At 39.0% G+C, this 19,724-nt stretch overlaps 1 protein-coding gene across 1 annotated transcript; it reads right to left on the bottom strand.

Annotated features, from left to right (window-relative positions):
* Positions 1 to 1,317: 1,317 nt before the first annotated feature.
* Positions 1,318 to 18,378, bottom strand: LOC139723660 (uncharacterized). Its single transcript, XM_071634886.1, has 7 exons — positions 18,058 to 18,378; positions 11,760 to 12,800; positions 11,286 to 11,412; positions 10,365 to 10,529; positions 8,806 to 8,957; positions 6,748 to 6,839; positions 1,318 to 3,686 (listed from the first exon to the last, which is right to left on the bottom strand). Exons 1-7 carry the CDS (start codon positions 18,188 to 18,190, stop codon positions 3,453 to 3,455), a joined length of 1,944 nt encoding a protein of 647 aa, XP_071490987.1. The 5' UTR covers positions 18,191 to 18,378; the 3' UTR covers positions 1,318 to 3,452.
* Positions 18,379 to 19,724: the final 1,346 nt, after the last annotated feature.

Below are 19,724 nucleotides of genomic sequence, written 5' to 3'. Positions count from 1 at the left end.
GTTATTCATTTCAAAAATTAAAAGCAAACAGTGACATCTGACATTTATTTTAGCATTTTATGGAGCCGATTGTTACCGCTGTTCCATTTCCAAAAGAACAAAGGCAAACATCCGACTTTTTGGTGGCCCGATCGGGCCACTAAATCTTCAGTTCTGAAATTTTGGTGGCTCGACGTGCGTTTTTGGTGGCCCCGGGCCACCAGGCCGCCGTTAATGTCGAGCCCTGGATCACTTATTTATCTATTTATTCATTCGCTCATTAATCTATTCATTTATTAATCTATTTACTGAGCAATTAACTTCTTTGCAGAAGATTTGGTACGTCAAGTACACAAGCAGAAATAATGTCTGTAAAGTTTGATTGTTGTTGTCGCTGTCTTCCTGTGTTTCTGTGTGTGTGTGTGTGTGTGTGTGTTGTGTGTATGCGCGCGCGCTCATTTTTGCGTATTATTGAAAGTTAAATTAAGGCATTAAGGGGCTTATCAGGAATGGATATGGCATCGGCGTGGATGTGGGTGCGCGCGCGCGCGCGCGCGCGTGTGTGTGTGTGTGTATTGGTGAATATGTGCTTTTGGCTTTGTGTAAATCGGAGTGGGTTGGTGGGACTGGAATTATTTTGATTTGAAGTGGAGGATACTTTTACTTTGTAAGATTTATTTGGTATAAGGAATCATTAGAATAATGAGAGATTATTTATTTTGGTTGGGAGGGGGAGGGTTGATTGGGCTTATACATGTATGGACGATTTCATTCTTAATTTGTATAATGCATTCTTTATATGTTACGTCTCTTAAAGAAGGACTATGATTTAGACCATGCGATCCAATATTTCAAAGGGCAATATGTAATCATGCCAATATTTTTTCGTTAGTTTTGACCAGTGGGATTGATTTAGAATTGCTTTACTTTATTTTCGACGTGGAAGAGATATATTTTTGCTGCATATATTCAAAATTCTTTTTTTTTTTTTTGGATGTATTTGTATTGTCTTTTTTCCTGTTATACCCTGAATGGGTTAATCCATGGATGATGCGAATGAAAAAAAAAAAGTGTGCGTGCGTGCGTTTGATTGTGAACGTAGGACTGGTCTTGAAAAGTCGAGAGAAAATATTTGTTGTGTGGCTTGAATTGTTCGATCGTTTGTCCTTAAAAGCGCTGCAGAAGGTAATAAAGTTTATTATGACGGAGAAAAATCCAGGCCGGATAAGCTCTCGGCTTCTCAACGCGTGCAAGCCGCAATTAAGATAATCACGAGACAAAAAGTAGCAATGATTGTGTCTTATTTTCTGAACGTGAAATGATTTATTTTTACTCCACTCTGTCACGAAAACAGCTGACAGACATGGATTGTAAATCCAACCTACAATAATCGATGAAAATAACTGTTGATTAACGCATGCATTTTCTTCTACGGCGATTTTCATAGTTTTCATCTTCAGGTTGACTTGAAAAAAAAAAAGACACAGAGTGGAATAAGCGACAGTATCGTAGAACTTTTAACAAATTCAGACAAAAAATAATGAAGCGGCAGGTTAGCAGCTTTGCGTGTTTCAGCAGTATGCTTTGTATAGTTATAATTGGTCGTAGCGACCGAGTTAAGCTAATTACAAGAGATGTCATCATCTCATGCTTTTTATGTTGTTTTGTACACATAAACATCATTTAATGTTTAGTTTTTCGTCAATGATCTAGCTAATTCATATTCATTCGAGAGTTCAACATTAATCTACATGTCATTGGCCGTGTTTTCTTTTTCTTTTCAAACGCTCAATAAGAGTAGAGCCTATTCAGTTGCATGAGTTATTATGTGTCTCCATTAGAGAAATATGAATATAAATGAATAAATGAAATTAGATCAAAGGAAATTAAACATCAACTACTAGTATAAACCTCAACAATATTTGAAGTGAAGTGCATGTACAAACATTTCGTGTTGATTTCATGTAAATAAACAAACGAATTTAGATAAGAATTATATATGACAATGGTAGAAGATCATTTAACATCATCTGAAATTGTTTCTTCGGGAAGGGAAGGCTTTCAAAACATACACCACAGGTAAGAATAGTTAAAAGACATAATGCAATCTTTTACACAAACAAATATGAAAACATACATGCTTCGCATTGTAAAGGAACGTGAATAATGTCATAGCATATAAAAGTATAAGTATAAACATAATAGTATATTCCTGCATAATTGTAACATCATACATCAATGACTTTTGTAAGGCACATACACTTCATAATCTGAAAAAAACCACCGTAGTTATTTATGGGCCTATTATTGCAAAGGCAAAAGGGGAAATGCTTGAGACAAATGCCTTGAGCTTTCTCTTTATTCCCGCTGAAGGCCCCAAATGCAACATCTACTAAATGCCCGAGCAAGATCTCAGTTAGCAGATGTGATGCGACGGTTCTAATACATTGAATACAACCAGGTTTTTGGTTTTCTCTCTGAACTACCTGACAAACAGATTAGATCTGCTACCATATCATAATCCGTCAGAACCCATCATCTATTTCCTTCAATACAAAAAAAAACTTGTCTTAAGTCGTCAAGCAAACACAGACGAATGGTACTTGTCAAAGGCTAGACAGTTCAGTGAGAGGAAGAACGTCGCTATAAGAGTTCCACTCATCTGTTACTTCATGCAGCGGCTGGGATTTCCACAAGGATGTAGGCCCATTTTGTCTCCCATATCATACGATGTAATCTTTTCCCGCGAATAACTCAATATGCGTCTGGCTATTATAATACTTGCGATTGATATGCATTACTTAAATATCTACTCTATATACATAAAACACTTACAATCTATCAGTTCCAAAACTCCATAATACGCAGTGACGATTACGTGCTATTGTCTGAACACAGGAAAAGACTCCAAAAGGAAAGGGAAGATACTGTATACTGAGAAATAGAGAGGGGGGGGGAGGAGATATGGGAGATGTCGATAGGAGTATAATATGTAGTTCATAGATGGATAAATAGATAGATAGATAGATAGATAGATAGATAGATAGATAGGCAGATATATAGGGCCGAGATAGACACCAACAGGTAATCAGATGATGATATATAACCCGATTTTCGGCCAACTTTTTGCTAAGATCACATGCAGTAGAAGACTATATTCCCAAAGTTGCATACGCAAGGTTTATAAGTTTTGTTAACTACACTACACGAACAAACGCACTCCCTTGTCACATATATAGTACAGAAGTGGGATTCATAGTTGGATACAAAATCATACAATTATACAAAATTACTGTTTTTACCCTGAATGATAAAATAATTATACGCATGAGAGAAACTTGTGATAATTCAAGTACATGTACGGAAATCCAGCGTTGTTTGCTTGTTTTCTCAAGCAAGAAATGAAACAGGCTAATCAGAAGAAAAAAAAAACACATTGTCAGAGAGGTTCTTCAGAAGATTTGAAGAAGTCTTCACTGCACCTCCCTGTCCGCAAGAAGCCGAATCCATTCGCCTTTGAGAAGTTTCTTCGGGATTTTGACCTGCTGTGCGGTCGCCGAGGAATTCGCAAGCACGTATGCGCGCAGGGCCTCGAAAGAACCCGGCTGCAAGCAGATCAGCTTGAGTGGAGGGATTGCGTTCCGGCTGCGCTGAAACTCGTAACCAGATGCTATAGCGCGTAGGGTTTCATCCAGTTTCGACGCCACCTGTATCGAAAAAAACAAACAAACAAATAGTGACCATGATGGTGTAGTCATACTATGCATAATGTATCTGCCGAAGAATTCACTAGCGGGGGCACAACTGAATATGGCACGAAAATTAACAAGAATGGTTATTGCGGAAACTGAAAACACAACGTATATGACCGGAAAAGGTTTGAAACTTAAAAAGAAAAGAGAAATAAGTGCTGCCGAGGTTGAGGTGAACTCTCAGATATCAAAGATAGATTGATAGTTAAAGCTATAGCTAGCGAGGTAGATAGATAGATAAAATCATGTGCAGAAATATCGTCTTCGTGGTTGGTAGGTTTAACCGACATCGAAAGGGAGTCCAACTTCTAAACTCCAACGAAAAATGTGGGCCTAAACAATATTATATCGGAAGGAAATATCAAGTGATGTGCCAGTAACAGTCAAGCCGTGAGGTTGTTTTGTCTGTTGTTAAACAGTGAATATGCTGCCTTATTTCCATCTCTGTACATGTAAATTCGACCTACCCGGTGAGATTTTTCGTAGAAACAAAAATTGCAACAGCATTTTCGCTCTTTATCCGCGTTAATCGCAGTGTTATCGTTCGTGAAAGTATGCGGCGTTTTGATAATAAATATTGGCCGATTCGGTGACGTTTGGATTCTCATTTCATCTCCTATATACCCCACTTGTAAATCGATGTCCTGTTGATATTACGAGAAGTCCCGTTCACGTTCGCTTTGATATAAATCAAGTAATAGTTTCACGTCAGTATGGGACGCAAAATCCGAGAGTTATGACAGTTTAAAGCACCTCTAATGTTTAGCAGTAACTGTCATTTTCATCATCAGCACACCAACGCAAATTTGATGACTGCTGCTACACGCATTTCCCCACTAACCTGCACATAGATTCTTATTTTCCATCAAGTTAATGTACATAACGTACGGTTATCATTAAGTAGCACTGGAGACTTTTAGGGGACAGAGTTGTAGTTGGTAGGGACAACTACATTTAAGTGACCCAAAAATATCATAATAAAATCAGACATATTTCATAAACATTTTTTCACGAGGTTTTTTTTTGTTTTGTTAGCGGATCAGTGGGAGGATCGTGAGAACGTGACGTCGTTGCCTCTTATAATTCACCAATATTACTCTGTTGTGAATCACGCAAAACTTTTTCATTCCTTAACTTTTCCTATGCAATTTGAAGTAATCGCAACCGCCATTAGTTTCGTTTCATTTCGAGATCGTTTATGAAAGTCAGAGCTAATATGGGGGTGACATTTTCCCATTGCGGTAAGCATTCAAATTCTTATATTCTGTTCCGTCGTTATACATCAATGATAATGTATCATTGTCGTAAATTGCATTTTACACCCTCCACATCATAGTATCGACACATTACACGCAATGATCGAGGCCTGTAATCTGCAGTAGTCGTCATGGATTCACTAGAAAAAAAAAAAACAGTGGGAAAAACACAAACATTAAAACTATTAAGCAAGACAAACGACACACCCACACATTTTCAAGGGAAGATCTAAGGAAAGGACACTTATCATAATAATACATGTTTCTACAGGTGAGGCTGATACCTGCAGCCTCCTCCAATCAAAAACAAGGACCACATAACAAAAGAGACCCCCGACAAAACACGCCGTGAAAAAGGCAAAGCATGTTCTAAAAATAGACATGACGAGATGAACACAATCAAGCAGTCAACTGAGGAATGAGCCTCTTTTGTAACTCCTTTTCAGAAACAAACAAGACACTGCTTTTGAAAAGGGATGAATACAGATTTTTATTTGTGAGTGTGTGTGTGCGTGTGTGCGGAAAATGAACTATTTTCCACATGAAATTCCTGAGGCTGAATGATAGGGAACTGTTTTGATAAGTTACGGAACATTTAGCACTGTCGGTTGTTTCTTTCCCAAGGCTTCGTCACGTGCTTAAAGGGATCGTATAGTTTTGGTTGAGACCTAATTTCAGGTTTCTAACATTCTTTGGTGAGATAATGAGAAACTTCTTATGAAATATGAAAGAGCATTTCTTTCTATGAGGTATTCCACGTTTATTTGATGAAAATCGGTTTTGAAATGGCTGAGATATCCAAAAAAAGAGCGATTGTGTGGGCCCCACGCTTTATTACAATCGCTTTGTTTTACTTTGTTTTTGGATGTTTCAGTCATTCCAAACCCGATTTTCATCAAACAAACTTTGAATTCCTCTTAAAATGGTATGCTCTGTACTATATCATAAGTGTTTTCTTGGTATCTCGCAAAAAGTTAAAAGCCCAATTCTCATCTCCACCAATACTGTACCATCCTTTTTTAACATCAATCATGGATCCGTTGCTTTTCTCAGATTTGGTTCGTAGTGTAGTTTGTCTTGATAGAGTATTTTTTTTGTGCGTGTGTGATTACGCCAACAATGAATTTCCCGATAATTTCATATACTTGCCAAATAATGATATATTCGAAAATATATCACTGATATAGACGGATCCTACCCTTCATTAAATGGCGCGTCTTACCAACTTAACATGCCTTTACATTTTGGAAGCGAAATATCAAATTTCTTTAAACGAAGTGTTAAGAAAGAGTGACATATTGGCCTACATCATCGTCATAATCATACAAAATACTGACTGCAAGTAATTGTTACGATATGTCTTGCCATGATATCACATGATGATTGCACCTACATGACATGCCATCAGAAGCGTTTGGGAAACCTGCGATTCAGTGATGTGAACAAGTTTCGGAGTTGAAAAAATTCCTCGTTTAAAAAAAAAAAATATCACTCGTGCGAAATCAGAAGAAAATAAGAGGAGGTCGACAAGGATTAAAAAGAAGAAGAAGAAGAAGAAGAATATGAATATGAATAAGAAATAGACGAGCAACAGCCACAATAAGAAACTGCATAAATAATCTATTTGCACTTTTCATACGATGACTTCGACACACATGCCGGGGGCATAAGATCCTCCATGTAACATTTTGCTCCTGTTCTGAAATCCGAATGACCTTTCCCATCGATATGCACGCAAATTACTCAATTGACGATCTTACCTCCTCTTTGTTCTTCCCTTTACAGGTGTCAACAATTCGATCCAGCTCAACAAAAATTACGTAGCAGGCATCTCGATCTGTTGCTGATAATCCTATCACAAACAAAATTATAAACATGCATATAACACTATTGTCTGCTAGAGTGGACATTATAATTCTATAAAGTATGGTTATAGCTCTTGTGGATTTGAATTCATTTGCTTCAGATTTTCTCGATTTTTATCTTTAAGGGTGCTAAGTGGAGCTGAAATCAAGCGACTGCTTGGAAAAATTTTTTCTCACATAGAATCAAAGTAAAGATTTAAACACACGTGCGTAATGCAGAGCATTAAGTGTTCTGCGAATTGTCTGATTTTCAGCAAACTCTTCAGCAAGGAGTAAAATCCTTCTCAATTCAGATTCAGAACCTTCAAATTCATGAAAAAAAAAACATCGCAAGTCATTCTGTGCATTTAGACTTTTTTTCTCCGCGACAGCACTTTCACTGCGATGTGTTTACTTCTTGGACCCAGTATAGTGATAGAAAACATCGAAGAGACGCAACGACGTAACATTACTGTCAATACATCGAGGGGGTCATTAGTTCAATAGCTCATGGTACCGCCAGTTTAATCAGACATCAGACTAGTCTTTCGTGTAAACGTCTGGGAGTTGGCTAAACACACAAGATGTGGCGGAAGAAATAATACAAAAAGACCAGATAACTTTTTAAGACTCAATCTCAGCCCAGCTTGAGCGAGCTACGATTGCAATATTTCAATTTCTGAAACAATGATTATGTCTTCATTTCCACATTAGCTTCAAGTTGCAAAACGGACCGTACAAAATATTATTATCTGCCACGGCAACAATGATAGTAATGATAATATTGAAGATGGTGACGATAGCAGCGGTAGGAGTAGCCGTGTAGTAGTAAATAATAGTGGTGATGATGATGATGATAACAACAATAATAATCATAATAATGATGATGATAACAACAATAATAATCATAATAATGATGATGATGAAAATAATAATAATAAAATGATAATAATAATACTTCTTCACAAACAAAATAAATCAGAACGTATCCCACCCCCCCCCCCCCCCCCCCATACACAAATACACACGGGAACAGAGCAATGGCTGTGGTCGATGTCTATGATTTCCTTCACAAACTGCTCGGTATTATAAATCAAACATGGTACCCGTATTAAACAGGAAACATATTTCTTTCGCAATAGGGTCACAAAAATCATGAAGTTTGTGAACGGCCGCTGAAACCGCAGTCTACGCATAGACCTCTTGGTGGAGTTTAAAGGACAAGTTCACCTTCATAGACATGTGGGTTGAGTGAACGCAGCAATATTAGAAGAACACATCAGTGAGAGTTTGAGGAAAATCGGACAATCCGTTAAAAATTTATGAATTTTTGAAGTTTCTGTTCAGTCACGGCTGGATGAAAAGACTACTATAGCTTGTGATGTCACATGAGTACAACGATATAAAGAAAGAATAAAGAAAATTCAACATATTTCCATTTTTCTAGCATAACAAAAGAACACTCGACTTCTCTCTTTCAGAAGGCAGGGGGAATAATAATACCCTTAACATACGTTAGTAGCAAGTCAAAGAACTGTGCACTTTATTCAAAAAGTAAAGTTTTGTGAAATTCTCTTTTTATTTTTCTTATGTAGTTGTACGCATGTGACATCATACACTGTATTAGTCTTCTCTTCCAGCAGTGACTGCGCAGATACTTAAAATATTCGTAACTTTTGAACGGATTGTCCAATTTTCCTCAAACTTTCACTGATGTGTTCTACTAATATTGCTGCATTCTCTCAATCCTTATGTATATGAAGGTGGACGTGTCCTTTAAAAAGAAATCCCAGTTGGAAGAATGTGAAAAATGTAGTGAAAGAAAACACTTTGCTTGGAGAGAAAACAGGAAACATATTACACTTTCTCCTATTTTAGATACATTGTACTTTGGAATAAGAAATATATCTCTTGAGCCCTGTTGAGGACACAGACTGTAAGATGACTTGGTCTGGAGCGAATCGAAATTCTTACCCATTGTTTCGTCGTAGAGGACGCTCTCAACACACGCGTAGTCCACCAGCGAGGCGTCATTGCCCAAAGCCGAGGCGAAGGTTTGAATGACGGCCATTCGAATGTTGATATCCGTGGTTTTCTCCCCTCTCAGATTGAGCAGTTCGCCAGATCTACATGGGTTATAGGTTGAAATAAATTGAAGCTATACCAAAAACCAAACGGACAAACAGACAAACCAACAGAAAGACAAATACACGCACATAGAACGACGCCCACAATATCACACACAATAACAGCTGCAACATTATCAGCTGATCATAGTGTTCAGCAGCATACTACGAAATTATGTTAACTTTTTTTTTAGCTATAGAAATTATCAGTATGCATCAAAACTCTATTAATGCTTAAAAACAAAACAAAACAAAACAAAACACAATTACCTCCAAAATGGCCGCTAAATCTGGGTGAAAGGTTTATAATTATGTATTGTTATCTAAAGTGATTTGGGGAATTATGCCCAACGAGGCGACCAGAGCTTCTTTTTTTTCGCACTTCTTTCAAGCAAAATACATATCAAATTACATCAAACCAGCCAAAATGGTTATCTTGACAAAATATATCTGTAAATATCTATATACATAACAAATATTTATTTTTTTCACGGGCACTGTAAAGTTTGAGATTCATATTCTTTTTAAGCAATGAAAATGTGTCACTTACGAACAGAAAGATATGGCAAATAATTCAAATTTGAGGTAGACGTGACAAACATGGTTTTAAAATGGCCGCTAAGACGACTGCCAAAATCTGAAATTTGGCGACTATGAATTGTATGGGATGTATAATTCATGTGAATGATATTGTTCTGTAGAGGTTGATAACTAGCCACTGACAACGGGACAACTTGTTCGTTTTTTTTTTCACCTGTCTAGTGAGAAGATGGCTGGATAGCCAAAATTCTGCTGCAATTGGTGTGAAGCGGGACCACTTCTTCGGGTTATGTATCCTGCTCTTTGCGATGAATGAATGAAGAGGGATCTTTTACGTGCACGAGTTGTGACTTTCTAATAAACAGGACCTCCATTTTATGTCCTATCCAAGGGACAGACGGTTTCGCCTCTTAAGACGTGAGGGGACGACAGGATTACGCACAACACTGCTCAGTTGGACTAGGGGAATCGAACCCGCGTCCTTTGGTTCTGGAGGCAGACGCGCTGCCGACTGAGCTAAATCACCACCGAATCAGATTTTCTAGCAGTAAAGCAAGGTACACTTTCTGGTGCCCATCAAACTCTTAACTTTCATTCCCATATGCCTTCTCTATATTAGTCGTAGCCTTTTGTCAAGGGCCTCTCGCTGTATGACGGCTATAACGTGCGAGCGAAGCGAATCCAGCCGAGCGCGACGCAGTCCAACTCAGCTGAGCTTCATTCGACCCATCCGCTCACCAGCATACAGCGAGAGGTCCTTGGAAAACGGCTATATCAGTCGGGGTGTCTCAGTCGCCACTGTCTATCTGGTTTTCCGCCATATTCTAGGCAATGTTAGTCTGTCACCGTGCCGAGTTCACCTTTTACCTGTACTGGAAATCAACGATTGGACATTTCTTGTGGAAGCCAGCGATCTTCACGATGTCTCCCATCCGGTACCGAAAGAGGGCGTCCATATTCGTCACCACCAGTTCGTAGGACTCGCCTACCTGCACCTCTTCAGCCAGTAGGGTGTCGGGTTTGTCCTCCTCCCTGATTGGATTGAGTAACAAAGGGGGAATAGAAAAGAAAAACATTAATAAAAAAATTTAAAGTTTCCCCTTTTCTCGGAAATGGATGGCATGGAGAAGTGAACTCTAATGTTGAAGAATATTGACTTTAGTTCAACATCATCACACAAGCAAACAGTAAAAGTAAGGGGTTATAAAAGTATAATATGGAAAGAAATTTTAGAAGAATCAAGTGAGGACTAAACTGTTTTCAGATGTGAAAACAATATTAAAGATAAAAATATTAGTCAAGGTGTTAGTACACTCGAACCTGTCAATAGCGGCCACTCAATCAAAGCTGAAAGGGTGGCCTTTAAAGATAGGTGGCCTCTATTATACAGACAGATTGGAGGCCATTTTAATTTTGCTGCACGACTTGGAAATGCACGGGTACATGCATGTTGTCAACATTAATTGCTGTTAACAGATGTTTAATTTTCATGGAAATACAAACGGGTGATTATGAAATTCAGCAGTTCCTCTTGTTGTTGATATGTTAGGGGCTGATTTTTTTTTTTTTCATCGGATTGGCCCCTGGAAAAGGCGTTGGTGGCCGCCATAAGCAGTTAAAAGCTGAAATGTGGGGCTACTGTTTCTGCTATCCGACATGTCGCCACCATACATAGCTAGGGTATTTGACACGTTATATCTCGGGGGGGGGGGGGGGGGGTTGGGGGTTGGTGACCGCATCATGCAGGTGGTCACTAAGACAGGTTTGAATGTATTTGCTGTTGAATACCGCTTGTCGACTGGGATGAACTCGTAGAAGATATCAGCGACATCGATGAGGTAGTGGTATTCGTCTCCATAATATGTGCCGATGACACCCTCAGTGGCATTGTACACCTGAGAGACAATCGGTAAACCTGTCGAAACATAAGATAAATTAGCAAATGATCCCTATATTGTATAGTGGGTATGGGATTACTGTTTCATTTTCTCCCAAACCATTATTGATGAGAGCAAGTTTATTTTGATCTGTCTTGTAGTTTTAAACTTTTATGATTTAGCATTGTGTACATGCCCTCTTCAAGGAACATGTCGTCTGCAAAGGTGCTCTGTGAGCTTTAAACTATGCTATACGCGGAGTAGAATGTTGATTTTATTGATTTCTAGGGTTAACAAAACATAGCTCAACACGGTAATCCAATGCAAAAGCAAACTGAATACTTTGCCGAACAAGAGATAATCAAAATGTGTGTCATATACCAACCTTTAGCGTAAGTCTTCTCCGTCCTCCTAGCATACGGCACCTGTGGTCCGGAGGAAATTGCGAGGATGTACAGCATGTGGGGCCAGATGCGCTTGGCGATGCCATCGAAGCCTTTCTGAAACTCCCTCTCCAACTCCGCAGCCCGCTCCGGCTCCGGCTCTAGCTCAGCTTCCAGTGCCGCTTTGATCTCCGCGTCGAGACCGACGTCGTCGCTGATGCGACCTCGGCGCAGATCCTCCACCAATTTAGGCCAGTTCTCTTCCAGGTAGTTGAAGAAGGAGAGGAGGGCGCTGGCGAAGATGACCGCGAGGGACTTAATGGTGCGATCACGGAGACCAAAAAGAGAGTGGACATAGATGGCTTGGTGCTCATTGGTCAGTCGCATTCCTGCCGGAGGAGTTACGAACACCAGACGGAAGAGGAGATCGGGAAGGGCTAACGTTGTTATAGGTCCCATCTTGATTCCACCTTCCGATAGCTTGGAGTCGGTGTGGACGTACAGATACAAGAACGTCTGCAGAGGCGATACATCCCGTGCGTGGCGCTGTTCGATGAGATGCGTTACCATGGCACCCATTTTGAAGAGGGAGATCAGCTGCCTCTCCATAGTGACGGCGATGAGCTTGGCCTTCCCCGTCGTCCCCGACGTTCTGCCGATTCGGGTTGTCTTACTGGCTGTCACCACGTTCCTCTCTCCGCGCGCGACGCGCTCCATGTACTCCGCGTAGTGCGCATATTTGGTCAGAGGATGCCGCTGGCGGAATTCGGCGACCGACTTGATGTCAGCGAAGCCGTGATCCTTTCCATAGGCCGTCTTAGCCCGCCTGGAGAGGAGATTCAGGAGGAATTTTTCCTGCGTCTCCTGGCAATGTGCCGACTCGTATTCGCGGCATTTGGCGAAGTAGGCCCCGATGCGGTCGTTTATCACAACATACAGGTATCGCAGTAGAAGAACTTTCGCGTCAGCATACCGTGGCGCAAATAGCAGCGAGACTCGAATGAAGATAAAGGCCGATATCGCCAAAAAGGAGACGAGAAGACCTGCATTAAAAAACAGGATAAACCTTTAATTTAAACCATGAAGTCAAGCGAAACCAACAAGACTCTTATTCCCAACGTACTTCAAAGTTTTACCCGTCTTTTTCGTAACAAAAAAAAAAAAAAAAATCGGATCTGTAAGTTCTGCCTCAATTTATAACTTCCTGATATGCCTCCAAAGCGGAAACCAAATTTGTATGTAATTATTCACCACATAATCTTTGATATACAAATGTTCATTTTAATGTTTATACATTTGATACGCGAATGTGCATGAGTAGGCAATCTATTTTATTTAGAGAATTCAACGTCATGTGTACGAAGTTGTGTATTATAGATGCTGTGATGCAACCATCACAAGCTCCTAACCCATCTCTTTATCTCTCGTCAGTTTATTCACAGGTTGTGTATGCCTTATACTGTTCAGCAAGTTCTACGCCTAGCCGGATGTCTATTATCTTTACTTATTGTTTTCCACTTATTTGGAATGGAAACTGACATCAGGACATATAAAACGTCAAATTTGACAGTCAATTGTCTTCCCTACTTACTAGCATGATTTCATCCCAAAGAGCCACGTTTTCTGCTTCTCCCTATAATAATTCAACTCGTTCTCCCCGGCGGATCAACCACGACTCTATTTCAAATATGATTCTGGTATAAGTGGAAACGTTTCCCTTGTGCCTTGAAGCGAGCATGGTGAATTATATATCAGCCAAAGTGTCGTCTGAATGGTATTCATACTTTGAATCAATATTTGGCCAGACAACCTTTGCGATGATCAGGGGATAACACGCTGCTGCTTTGGATGGCTCGCAGCAAAATCTTCGTAAGTTTTTTTTTTTTCATGGTCAAGGACCGGGCACGGCTTCTTTACTGTAAACTTTGCGCGTCCTTGTATAACATAACAGAAGGCACATTCAAGCTTAGAATATGCATCTCACACACCATTATGTTTATTTATAGTTGATTTCCGCTGCATGGGCGTACTGTACTTTGTGCTATATGCACACATATGCATTGTCACGAATGTGATATTGACTCAAAAGACTTGCATTTATCGGCACATAATGTCTGAGTCTGCTAATTTCTATAAGATGTAGCCCCCTCTTCCTATCTTACTGGTTTTCCCTTGCTTCCTTTCAATATAGAAGGTCTGACGGCAGCTTTCGCTGGGGCAGGTGGAAAGCTGAGTACAATGTGGATTGAATTAAAGGAGACCTCCAGATGATTTTCAGATTTTTACATTTGAACAACTATAAATTAGTTATACTGAGGACAGAGTTTCAAAATCTATGATAATTGGGATGAAGAATAAGAATATTTTCAGAATTTAAAACAAATTGCAATGAACAAGGATGATGACATGGCAGAGTCACCATAAGAATGCATGAAATGGGGCTCAAGGAAGCAGAACAAAAGAAGAAGGTATGCATAGATCATACACAGGTGAACTCGCAAGCAAGTGGTATTGTAATGAAATTACACTGCTACATTTTTGAAATATGTGAGCCTCCTTTGTCATCATCCTTGTTCAGTGTAATTTGTTTGAGGTTTTTCAAAGCATTGTTTCTCTGCTCAAGAACCACAAGAAATTTAAGCGGGGTTCCCACTATCACGATTGGCGCCACAATTGAAATCGTGGTCTTAAGCGTGCAGCAAGCGTGATGGTCTTATCAGATTGTATCAGATCTTAAGGTCAATCGTGGCAATCGCGTTAATCGTAGGAAAATTTTGGACGGTTCAAAAATTTTCTACGATTAACACGATAATTTTTTGATAGTGATCATCGCATCAGATCGTCTAGGATCGTATCCAAACGCAGCAAATCTCTTCTAATCGTGCTTCTTAATCGTGTTAATCGGGATCGACTTTTTCACTTCACTTCCGCTTATTATTATTATTATCTTTTGCCCATTTGCCCTTATTTTACTCATGAATTATATTTACTTTGTATTCTGATAGGTGGAAGCCTGCATCTTTAGATTATTATTTCCAAACGGTAAATTGTATGACGGTGTGGGGATTAATTGTAATTTTTAAGGTACATTATCAAAATCATTTTTTTTTAATGATTTCAAAAAATAACAGTTGTTTTATAGATTGTTAGATGTTTTCATACATTATGTTAATGTTTTCATTTGATTAATGTGTTGTTATTACCATTATACAGACACACAAAACAGGATATGGGATAAATTTTGTTACGAAAACAAAAAATGAGCAAAAATAAAATGGCAATTGTATGTCTGCACTTATTGACTAACCTCAATACAAAGATGATAATAATTTAATGAATCGTGCTTGAATGGGTACATATCAAAGGCAAATGGTTAATTTTTAAAAGTATATTACAGAGTATTTTTTTGGGGTGCAGTATCCTGCTGTTTGTGTATTGTACATAGTAATTAAGAGTTGTTGTTTCATCAGCCATCTTTTGACCCCTTTACATCTATTTTGACACTTTTCAATGTCTTTTTTTTGTATGTTTGGTAGAGCGTAATTTTAGAGGAAAATGGTTATTTTCAACTCTCGTTATTACTGCAAATGTAAAAGTGACCATTGTCGTGGATGTGAGATCACCCCTTTGATTATGACAATGAAGATCACTCTTATTATTTTTCACAGTTAGCTATTCAATAAATGTAGCAATATACCCCTCCGAAATTATTTTGCGTAAAACCTCCTTTTTTGTTAAAAAGTGACATCATGTTTATTAGGGAGTCACTTTTCTGTTATGTGTGTGTATCAGTTATGTTAAACATTGTTAAGTAAAACACTAATTAAGCCGAATAAACCAAACTTTTAATAATCCATGAGATAACGACATTTTGAAATAAAAAAGGCATATGATACATACACTTTACGAATATGAAATTGAACACATAAGCAATACTATCCATTCGGCCAACTTTCATACATCGAGCGTATATAACACATGATACATAACATTCAAAATGATCCGATCCTCTTTCTTAGCTTCCATTTCATCGTATAATTGTTTTCTTCATGTATTGGAGAGAAAGGTCATTTTGTCTTGCTGGGTTTTTTTTTTCTGGAGAAGATAAGCAATCATCTGATCTTATGTATTTGGGTTCGATATTTCATTTTTTTTTTTTTTTTGTGAGAGGGGAGGGTGAGCATGTCGATTTAATAATCTATTAATTCCTTTACGTTTAATATTAGACGAGGGAATATCTGCTGAGGTTATGGCTGGCCTGGGTGCTGCTTTCTCTCTGATAACATAATCGTCATTAGCAATACTGCAAAGGATACGTTGTCATCATCGTCAACCTGTCAAGCCTTGCCATCATCAATGGTTGTGGATGAAATTAATAGGCCTAATCACTCTGCATAATTTAAGGGAAACAATGAAATCCATCGTCAGCCGGACTATAATATTCCCATTCGGGTCCAATCGCGCCTTAAATGGGGGTCGCTTTTGATTCCGATCGTGAAAGATATCGTATCTTATCTCACCAGCCCGTCTTGGTTCGCGGTATTCGTATTGGAAAGTTGCTGCACGTACCAGATCGGGGATCCTGATCGTAATGGTCATGTTAGATCGGTACCAATCGTGAACTCAATCGGGACAATCCTGTCGGATCGTATTTGAACGGCAGACCAGATCGTGACAGATCGTATCGCTTGAAATAGACCAATCGTGACCATATCGCATCCAAGCGTGCCGACACGTATTGACTCGCATAACCTCGTATCCAAACGTGAAATTTCAGACGAGTTCAAGAAATTTTCCACGATCAGTTACGAATGTCCAATCGTGGCGTTAGCAATGGATCGCACGATAGTGGGAACCCCGCTTTAACAAATCTATGCATGAAGTTGTCGATTTATGTACTACATGATGTGAAATTATGAAATTCGTCTGGAATGCCCCTTTAAGATCCCGATGAAACCTAGAATTGTGTTGGTATCCTTAGACAAAATGTATTACGCAAACTATAGGTCTGTCTTGATTGACAGATATAAATTGGTACCTAGATGGTCATTCTTGGTAATTGTGAGAGACTGAGCCCTATATGAGAATAGTGTTAGCAACGAAGATGTCGTTATATCTCCCTCCCTCCCTCCATCTCCCCTCCCCCTCTCTGTTATAATATAATATAATATAATATAATATAATATAATATAATATAATATAATATAATATAATATGATAAAATATATTATATGATAAAATAAAATATAATATAATATAATATGATATAATACAATATAATATAATACATTTCATATATATATATATATAAAAGGAACAGTTGGTTTTTTTCAGTGAAGTTTGAGACCGTGTGTAAGATTATTTACTTAGTGGGTATGTAATTTGACATTTTTTATTGAGTTGTTTTAACCCGTTGAGGACGAGTCCAGAGTATACTCGGGTGTCTACGGGAAATGTATGTTGTAGTAAAGTAAGCCCGTCCTCAGGTGTACACCTAACAAACAGTGAAACAAAAGAACTTAAGGCTTTAGTCAAAATAGATCAACACATAAGAAATATTATGTTGATTCTATCAAGTGGAATATACTATTTTTTTTTTCAATTTATTTCATCAAGTTCCTATCATACATAAAATCTGGTGTAATCTCATCCAAAATAATTTTGCGGTTGTTTAGTGCATGCATGCAACGTCTAAAATGGACGCAGATTGTTATATTCTCAGCACAAGAAATGGAAACATTGAAACCATGGGCAAGCTTTATGTTGGCAAGCTGCATAAAAGTATAATTGGAAGAGAGTAACAGCGAGACGGACAAAGACAGGGAGAAAGGGGGGGGGGATCTTAAAGGGATCGTATAATTTTGGTTGAGATATAACTGCAGATTTTAAAAATTTTTTGGTGATATAATGAAAAACCTCTTATGAAATATGAAAGAGCATGTACTTCCAATAGGGATTCAACGTTTATTTCATGAAAATTGGTTTTGAAATAGCTGAGATATCCGAAATAGATAATATAGTGAAGTATATATAAAAATAATGAGACCCACCTTTTATGAGGATTTTTCGCCTTGTTTTACTCTGTTTTTGGAAGTCTTAGCCATTCAAAACCGATTTTCATGTAATAAACTTTGAGTTTCTCTAAAAATGATATGATCTGTATTATTTCATAAATGGTTTCTTGGTATCTTTGTTTTGTTATCTTAAAAGCCTTATTCTCATCTCCACCAGTACTATACCATCCCTTTAATTGTACAGTCAACGAAATGAGACAAACAACATTACAGATTTCGTTCTTACCCCGTAAGACTGTCGAGGTGAGAGACAAGTCCTGGACTTGTGTCCAGCGATGGATAATGGCCAGTGCCAGGCCAAGACTCACCAGGCCAGCAAAGCGTAATTTCACCTGAGCTCTCGTCATGGTCATGGTCATGGTTATAATACCCCGACACAAGGTTCTGCTTACAGTGTACACGTCTGAACACTTGTCTCTCCGTCTCCAGATCCAGACGAGGCTTAACTCCTTGGAGTTCTTTTCTTCTGTACGGAGGATTATAGAGCGTACGACTGATATATATAACGGACCCCCGAAATTGGAGTTTGCAACAGCGTTCAAGAGACCCTGGAGTTCATTCTTTGCAGAGCGCTTGACACATGAGTGTACGGAACCAAGATCAAAGTCGAGTGACGGCCTGCCATGGCCTATTGACCTTGCATTATACCGGGACGGGTTCAACATGAAGGTTGTTTTTGAAGGTTGTCAAACTATAACAACCAAAGTTCATTTTCTTTCATATTTATGTGTGTTGTATGTTACGTATAACACAGTAAATTAGAGACCATAATAGTCAAGCCACTGTGGCGCTGGGACGTAAAAAAAGAGAAGGGGTATAGAGTACAAGTAATAACAAGGGATTATTTTAGCAGCAACAATAGAAGAGTTCACGGAACATATGACCCGGGGTTTGAGCTTCAGATCTCGAGATGAATTCGAGTGCGTGACGAGGGCCTTAGAAAAAGGCTAAGCCTTTTGAAAAAGGTTTGAGCTGGGACAATGTGGGCGGGGTTGGGGTGGGAAGGCGGAGTGGCAGGTGGAGAGGAAGGGGAAGCCGAGAGGAGGGAATGGAGAGGGGAGGCTACAGACGAAGAAATGATGTATCTGCACACTTTTACATTCTATGTACTTCACAGGGGACAGTTCCTGCACAGACGATATTTTCTTCCCCCTCTCGCTGGGTCTACACTCTCGTTGGTGTCTAGTGTCGCGTTACTATGACAACCGTCTGCTCGCTCCTCCTGGAATTCCTACATTGGGATCGAGGGCCGTTGACCATGTAGCGGGTTGAAAAGAGATCCCCGGCCTTCCATCTCTCTGCCTTGACAAAGGCTTACCTAGCATGGCTTGTCAGCCACCCCGTTCAGATCACTCCACCAAATCTTCTGAAGAATGTAGCTCTCTTTGTGCCTGGATCATGAGTAAGCACAAAAGGGTAATGATATTGTACTAGGATATCAGCGTGTTTTATTTTATTTTATTTATTCATTTATTATTATTATCATTATTATGATTATTTATTTATTTATTTTTTTTTTGGGGGGGGGGGTAGGGAGGTCACTGTTTCCCAAAATGAAGTCACGTTCACGTTTAAAAAGGTTGCGAATGGAGGCGTCGCGTTGCTACGATGACCGTCTGCTCGCTCCTGCTGCAATTACTGCAGTGGGATCGAGGGCCGTTGACCATGTTTGTTTGTTTGTTTGTTTGCTTTTTGTTTGTTTTTTTTTTTGGGGGGGGGGGAATGGGTGATTGAAAAGAGACTTTTCTTCCATCTCCCTGCTTTGACAATTGGCTTATGCCTCGTTTATGTATTTGTGTATACATTTGTGTGTGTGTGTGTGTGTGTGTGTGTGTGAGAGAGAGTGCGTGTGTGTGTGTGTGTGTGTGTGTGTGTGTGTGTGTGTGTGTGTGT

The sequence above is a fragment of the Diadema antillarum genome, unplaced genomic scaffold (assembly GCF_040938485.1).
Source record: "Diadema antillarum isolate AM-2024a unplaced genomic scaffold, OU_Dant_1.0 scf00000197, whole genome shotgun sequence".
Classification (NCBI taxonomy): Eukaryota; Metazoa; Echinodermata; class Echinoidea; order Diadematoida; family Diadematidae; genus Diadema; species Diadema antillarum.
Note: the sequence above shows the minus strand (reverse complement) of the source record. Positions and strands in the feature narration are given on the sequence as shown.